General features: G+C 49.8%; 1 protein-coding gene across 3 annotated transcripts in view; it reads right to left on the minus strand.

The window, feature by feature from the left end:
* Nucleotides 1-7,136, minus strand: part of FRS3 (fibroblast growth factor receptor substrate 3) — a 14,163-nt gene that overhangs the window by 5,817 nt on the left and 1,210 nt on the right. The window contains exons 2-7 of one of the 3 annotated variants that reach the window (XM_003212979.4): nucleotides 6,396-6,631; nucleotides 5,235-5,371; nucleotides 4,933-5,021; nucleotides 4,206-4,392; nucleotides 2,106-2,267; nucleotides 1,404-1,561 (exon numbers count right to left, since the gene is read on the minus strand). In XM_003212979.4, the coding sequence (XP_003213027.2) occupies nucleotides 1,404-1,561; nucleotides 2,106-2,267; nucleotides 4,206-4,392; nucleotides 4,933-4,998 (573 nt within the window). In that variant the 5' untranslated portion in view covers nucleotides 4,999-5,021; nucleotides 5,235-5,371; nucleotides 6,396-6,631. The other 2 variants (XM_010724399.3, XM_010724400.3) reach the window with 2 other exon arrangements.

The following is a 7,136-nucleotide window of genomic DNA, read 5'->3' on the forward strand; positions in this document are numbered from 1 at the left end:
AAAAAAAAAGAGTCCAACTGCAGAAGGAACGAATAATCTATTTCACATTTGATGCATGCCATACAGAACAAAAACCAAAGCCACCTGCAAAGTATTTTCTTGAGCTCCTTATACTTGATATATTGCAGCGCTCACACCCGCATAGGTTTCTCTGACAATGGGTGAGATAAGATGGATTATGTCAGGAAAACCTCAAATTCTACAACCGAGAACAAAGAGCTGAACATCAAAAATAAAAATAAAAGGAATCTGAATTTGGCTATGCATCTGCAGATCAGATTAGGGGATGCAGTAATAGCTGATAAGGCAATACGACAGACTTACAGCTAAGTGCCACTGTCAAAGAAATGTCAAGAGAATGCTAGAGGATCATAGCATCACAGGATGGGTGGGTTAGAAGGGTCCCTAAAGACCCTTCCATTCCGACCCCCTGCTGTGGGCTGGGTGCCCCCCACCCAGCCTGGCCCTGCCTGCCTCCAGGGATGGGGCATCCACAGCCCTCTGGGCAGCAGTGTCAGTGCTTCAGCGTTCTCTGAGTGAAGAATTTCCCCCAGCAGCTAATTTGTATTTCACCTCTTTCAGTTTAAAACTGTTCCCCTTTGTCCTGTCGCTGTCTGCCACATAGAAGGTCAGTCCCCATACTGTTCATAATCTCCCCTCAAGTACTGGAAAGCCCAGAACCTTCTCTTCTCCAGGATGAACAAGCCCAGCTCCCTCAACCTTTGTTCACAGCAGAGGTGCTCCAGACCGCGAGCATTTCCACGGCCCTCCCCCAACAGCCCCACGTCTTTCTTGTGCCAGGAGCCCAAGGTCTGGATGCAGTACTCCAGATGGAGCCTCACGAGGGCAGAGCAGAGGGGGACAACCCCTTCCTTTCCCTGCTGCCACCCCTCTGATGCAGCCCAGGAGCAGTTGGCCTTCCAGGCAGCAAGTGCACGCTGCTGGCTCAAGCGCAGCTTTTTGTCCATCAGGACCCCCAGGTCCTTCTCCACAAGGCTGCTCTCAGAGCGTTCTTCTCCCAGTCTGTACTCATATCTGGGACTGCCCCAACCCAGGTGCAACACCTTGCACTTGGCCTTGTTAGACCTCATTAGGTTCACGTGGGCCCACTTCTAAAGCTTGTCCAGGTCCCTCCGGATGGCTCCCTTCCATCTGTCACATTAACTGCACCACCCAGGGATCAAGGAAACCAAATCAATCCACCTAAATAGAGTGCCCATTTTAGGGAAGCATCAGAGCTGAAGTCCCCAAGACCAAAATAAGGCAAAAGAGAAGAGTGGCAAAGGCACAAGGATTGCCTGAGCTTTGCTGGAGCAAGAGAAACCTGGAATTGCACGGAGCTGCTAGCACATCAAACTTGTTCATTGCTTGGAAACGGGAGAATTTAGGACATTTGTGTTTACCTGATCGTCAGGCCCAATGAGGGCATGAGTAGAGTCTTCACCCACAGAGGAATGCCTCAGGCTGCTCATGGAGGGGTGGTGGGCCGCCAAGTATGACAGGCTTTCTCCAGGGAAACTGTGGAATCCATTGGCAAATCCTGGGACGGTGTACCCCAGAGCTGGGAGAGAATTACAACAGAGCATTGGTCTGGTGCATAAAACAGCTGACTGCATTTCCACAGTGAGCTGGTCCCTGAACTGCACCCTGCAAGTCAGAATCAGCTTGTCTGGAGAAGATTTCTATCACAAAGTGCCTCATATAAATACAAGGGCTAGGCCCTCCTGTTTGCATTTATTTAAGTGACTCCTAATGGAGGCAGGAATTGAGCAAACCTGAATTCTTCCAGACGTGGTTTCCTTTGGGAACCACCTGATCCCTGTAGGTGCCACTTAAAAAGGCCTTTTGGCAGAGCTCCAGGTGAACAGGGGCTGAAGGGTGACACCCAGTTGACTACTGAAGGGTTTTTTTGTTGCTGTTTCCTTGGAAACAAAATACCACACCGCAGACAAGTGGGGCCTTAAAATAAACACGCTGTAGGAGGCTCACACAGGCATAAGGATACAGGTCAGCAGCAAGGCAGCATTTGGGAAATATCTGTGGTCTTCAAAGGGCAGTTTCACATGGGCAGCAAGGCGTTTCCTCATGGGCTGAGGGAAACTTACTGGTGGGGGCCTGGGGGGTGTGGGAGTGCTCCCTCTCTGTAGGGTGACTGTTCCTGGTGATGACAACAGGCTCCTCCACAACATTGATGCTGTTGCACTGCATCAGGTCCTGGAGCAGATTGAAGATCTCCTCCGCTCTGGAACACTTGAAGGCAAAAATCCCTGCAGGGTAACGAGGAGGAGGATCAGAAAAGCAAGAAAGCAATTCTGGCTTTAACAAGGGATATGTAATTCTGGGCTGTAAATGAACTGGCAATTTTGATTTCTTTTATTGTGTTTAACATAATCAACCCCTGAAACTCACAGCCACATGAGAACAACTAGCATCTGAGTGGATTATTGCATCAACATCATCCCGCAGTGCCAAGACTGCCATCTGGCCACGCAGTGCACCGCTGTAAAAACAGAGCACCCCAATTATCTCCTGACACTCAGCGCTTGACAAGCAGAGCTGTGAAAGATACAAGCGAACCGGTTTTGTTTCGTCTCTAATCTTCTATTTCAGCTCCCCTGGCACACCACCCAGTTCTCACTGCCAGGGGAAAGGCTTTCGAGGGACTGGTGGAAGCTGAACTGGGCCCTGTGGGGTTTCTAGGTGAGAGAGGAACAGGAGTGTCCTACTTCAGAAATGCATCGAGTTGAGCAGTGTCTCTCCAAGCAAGCAGCCCAAACCAGAGCTGGTGTGGGCAAAGCTGAGCAAGCCCACACTGCAACACGCACACACACAGACACACATGCACAAAAGCCATAGCAACGAGGATGGCATGGCAACAACAGCTGATACTCCAAAAAATAACATTCAAAACATTCCGACCAAAACATAGCTAGATCTGCCTTATATAAGACACCATCAGGAAGGAACCCTCCAAATGAAATTAACTGAGAAGAAGAAAAAAGTCCCAAAAGGAAGGGAGAAAACTCCTCACAACAGTGTCACCCCTCTGACTTCTGTCTGCATTATGACTGGTAAGCACGTGCCTGCAAAACGTGTCCTAACACACGAGGAGCAAACAGCTCTGCTTTATCCATCACCCCTGTCTGGGCCTAAATAAAAGCAAAACACATTCACAGCAGAATTCTAATCCCTAATCCTGCATATGGCAAAGCAGACAACCAATTCTCACTGCTGAAACACGATTCCAGAACAGGAAAAGCCCAAATATTAAAAAGAATCATACGGCACTATAGTGCAGTCCTTTACACAGACACAGTCATGAGGAGTCCTTGTGGATAAGGAGGAGTCTACAAACACATCAACAGAATGAGGAAACAAACTCCTCCTGCTCCTGGGATGCACACACCAAGAAAGTGCTCAGCTCTTCAAAGCAATAGAGGCAGACTGGGAGGGGAGCTCACAGGCACCACGTAAAACCATTCCCAGTGCTGCTGATGACTTGGCACATACCCCTGGGTGACTCACTTCCCTGTTCTGTGTACAGCATCCCCCTGCATAAAAATCAGTAAAACACAAAACTCTTTTTCCTTTGCATTACGAAGTGCTGCCAGACACAAAATAGAAAGTGTGAAGCAGAAATAACACCAGTCATGGCAGAGAGAATGTGCTGCAAAAACACATCGTGTTTAAGCCACTGCTGCTACTGATGTACATTTGAAAGCTTTGAGAAATAACAAATCTGAAAAGGAGTCTGTGAAAAGGTGCAGCTGATGTCCTTCACTTTATTCTCAGAGTTAAAGGAGGCTGAACAAAGCTCTAGTCCTGCAAAAAGCACTTCCTAACACACCATGAAACACGACGCACAGCTGTGGACTGCTCAGTGCCTGGTACCAAGCTTGGAGCTGGGCTGTAAGCAACACTCTGACATAAAATATGTTCCATCTGTTGGAAACTTCAGCTCAAGCCTGGTTCATCAATTAACCTCCTAAGTGCCCGTGCACTAGCAAAATGAGACCACTAGGTTCTGAGCACAACAGCACTCTCATTAGCATTTTAATTGAGATTATCAACTGCATGTGCATGCACACGGGTGTTCAGGGGGCATGAGAGGCTGCACGAACACCCATTGGTGTGGCCACAAGCAGCAGCACACTCCTGGGAGCAGAAACCCAGAGCTCCTGCTGCAAGAAACAGCCAGCACTCACCCTGCCCCGTGTGGCAGCGACGGCCGCTCTCGAAGGAGAAGAGGTTGGAGTCGTAGCCGTAGCGACGCAGGCAGAGGTAGGGCCACCTGACTGCATCTCTCTTGTGAGTGTGCAAGATGAGCTCTGTCTGTGTCAGCTCCATAACCCCAGCTCCCAGCTCATTACCTTCATCGTCCACGTTTGTTACCTGCAGAAGCCACACAGCTCGCACCAGGAAGCTTGGTGTGTTTAGAAAAGGGGGAAAAAAAAACCCTCCCACAAAGATCTGGTAATTCCCATGGATTTCCCCTTCATTTCCTGAGATGCCTTTTTCCCAGCTGAGAGCATGAATTTACTGCTGGCAGAAAGCGCAGAGCCGGCAGGCCTGGAGACTTCATGCTCAGCAGTTCAGCTGATGTGTCTCAGCACAGACACTGGAACACAGCCCTGAGCAATAAAAGGTTTCTCTCCAGTTCTCCATTTCCTTGCTCAGCCTGAATCTCAGCACAGAGGAAATTTGTACTGCAAATACAAAAATATCTGCAGCAGAGGGTACTTAATTAAAAACAAAAAACAAAAAACAAAAAACAACAAACCAGCAACATATTTGCAAATCTTATCAAGTGAAAGACTTATCTGCAAGAGCAGTTTTTCTTTGCTTTCATGCCTAGAGCTCAACCCACGCTGGGCTTTGCTAGCAGTGAGTGTTGCTACAGATTCTATAATGGGGATGAAGTCCAACACTTACCTTAAATTTGGTGGGGTGGTTGTCTGGGATGTTGTCTCCACACAGACAACTGCAGCAGCTCCCCATGACGCCAGCAGGACAGGTAATCCCTGGGGAAAGGACACAAAACAGAGAGCAATCAAATTTTCAGACCAGCTCCTCCCAGTCCCTGCCAGCATGCAGCATTTACAGCCCATACCCTCCTGGGTGCCCCTGCACGTAGCTCAACATGTTTGGAACTCGGATGTTTTTTGCTTCACAATGCGTTCCCCAATGAATGGACCCTGTGCAATATAAGCCTAATTAAAAATAACATTTCTTACCATTAGGCAACTGGTTGTGTGGGTTTTCTGAAGGTGAGAAAATCCCACTACCACTGTCCCTCTATTTCCTTTGGGACTTCACGGTAACCAGGTGTCAGAGTCACCTAGAGCACGAGGGAAACGGCCCCATCTCCCACCTGGCAAGAAAGTTACAGTTCAAGAGATAAGAAAACAAAGAATAAACATGTGGGGAAGGGATGTGGTGCTAGGAATGTCTCCTCACACACCATAGGGAGAAGTGTTTCTGCTCCTCAATGAATACAGATCATAACTCTGCTCCTAAAATGCACAGCACATTTCAAGCAGACATTAGATGTTCAGATACACACTTTGTATGGCCACTGCAAATCATCTTTCTTTGCCATTTGTTCCCGTTTTCTAGCAAATGTACAGCACTGAGATGAAAGAGCAAACAGTGCAGATGAAAGCACCTGCATCCCAAAGGGCAGAGACCAGCAAGTGCTTTTAAAGACATAGCTTTGAAAAAAAACACATCTAGAAAACCTAAAACTAAGAGATATTTGATTTCTCAGCTTTGGGATCGTAGCGAGGAGCGGATGGAAGGGCAGAGAGCAGTGAGGACTCAGGGCATGTGACATCTGCTGCTCAGGGATGGGGAGGTGTCTTCATTTGATGGAAGGTCCTTGAGAGTCACAGAACAAGTAGCCCTATCAGCAACTGAACACAACCCCGATCTGTTTCAGACTTTGAAAACTAACAAATGCCAAGTAACACAAAAATTCAGCTATCTGCTTACAGTCAGTGAGTGCGAACACCAAGCACACAGGAGTTACACACCCAGTAATGAGAAATTAGGGCAATTCTGAATCAATCCCAACAGACCCACACCCACTCCGGAGCACTGGGTTCAGCAGCAGGTTAACACGGGAAGATGTCACGCTTTATTCGGCAAGAACAGCTGACAGCCTCTGCATCCAAGGCCTTACAGGTACCTAGCCTGGCACATACAGCAGCAGCATGCAGCAAAAAGGCTGTTGGAAATCTCCCGCTCTGCCACACTGGAATCCACCTCACCAGTCCCTCTGAATCAAACAGTGACTCCTGGGGTCATAACTCTGCACAGCTGCAGAGGCTCCCCTGTTTGGTTCTCATATCAAGCCACAACCTACCGACCTTCCCTGCAGCTCCATGTCACCCTACCTGAGCTCCGGCCCTTCAACACCTCCCTGCTGCATCCACATCCCGCAAAGTCCTCTAGTGGAGGAAGGCTTGGCGTGGGGCAAGCTGGAGCTGTCAGCTGCTGTCACCCAGCACATCTCCGCCACTCTGCATCCCGGCACTGCGTGGTTTTATTCCTCACTGACCTTCAGCACCGATCGCCGATCTGCTGCCGACTCCTCAGGCCGGTTTCTGGGGGCTGCCATCCCATCAGTTCCCTCACGGAAACAAAAATCCCACAGAAAATACATTATCCTCACCTTCTTTCTTCTTCACTCCCCTCTCCTTCCAGCGCTCCCCCTGCCCTGCGAGGGCTCTGGGATGGAGAGCCATCACCTATCCTGAAAACTCACTGCAGCCAGCATGAAGGCGAGGAGAAAAAGCAGAGGGAGATCCCATCCTTGAAGGGGGGGCTGTGGGGAGGGGGATGGGGGGGGCACCAGGCTCAGCTCTTCGCTCAGCCCCCCCTCTCCTCCAAGCCCTGTAGGGCTCCATAGAAACAGCGAGCACCGGAACCCGGCATGAAGGGAGGGGTGCAACGGGGCAAAGGGGAAACGGAGGGAGGACAAAGTGGCACTGGGGGAGGGCTAAGGGGTCGGGGGGGGCACGAAGGGGGTAATTGAGGGGGACACAAAGGGGTTTAATAGAGCGGGAGGACACGGGGACCTGCGGGTGGGGCGAGGGGACGCCGCGGGAGGGGAGGGGACGCAGCACCGCGGGCAG

Source organism: Meleagris gallopavo, chromosome 28 (genome assembly GCF_000146605.3).
Source record: "Meleagris gallopavo isolate NT-WF06-2002-E0010 breed Aviagen turkey brand Nicholas breeding stock chromosome 28, Turkey_5.1, whole genome shotgun sequence".
NCBI classification, from domain to species: domain Eukaryota; kingdom Metazoa; phylum Chordata; class Aves; order Galliformes; family Phasianidae; genus Meleagris; species Meleagris gallopavo.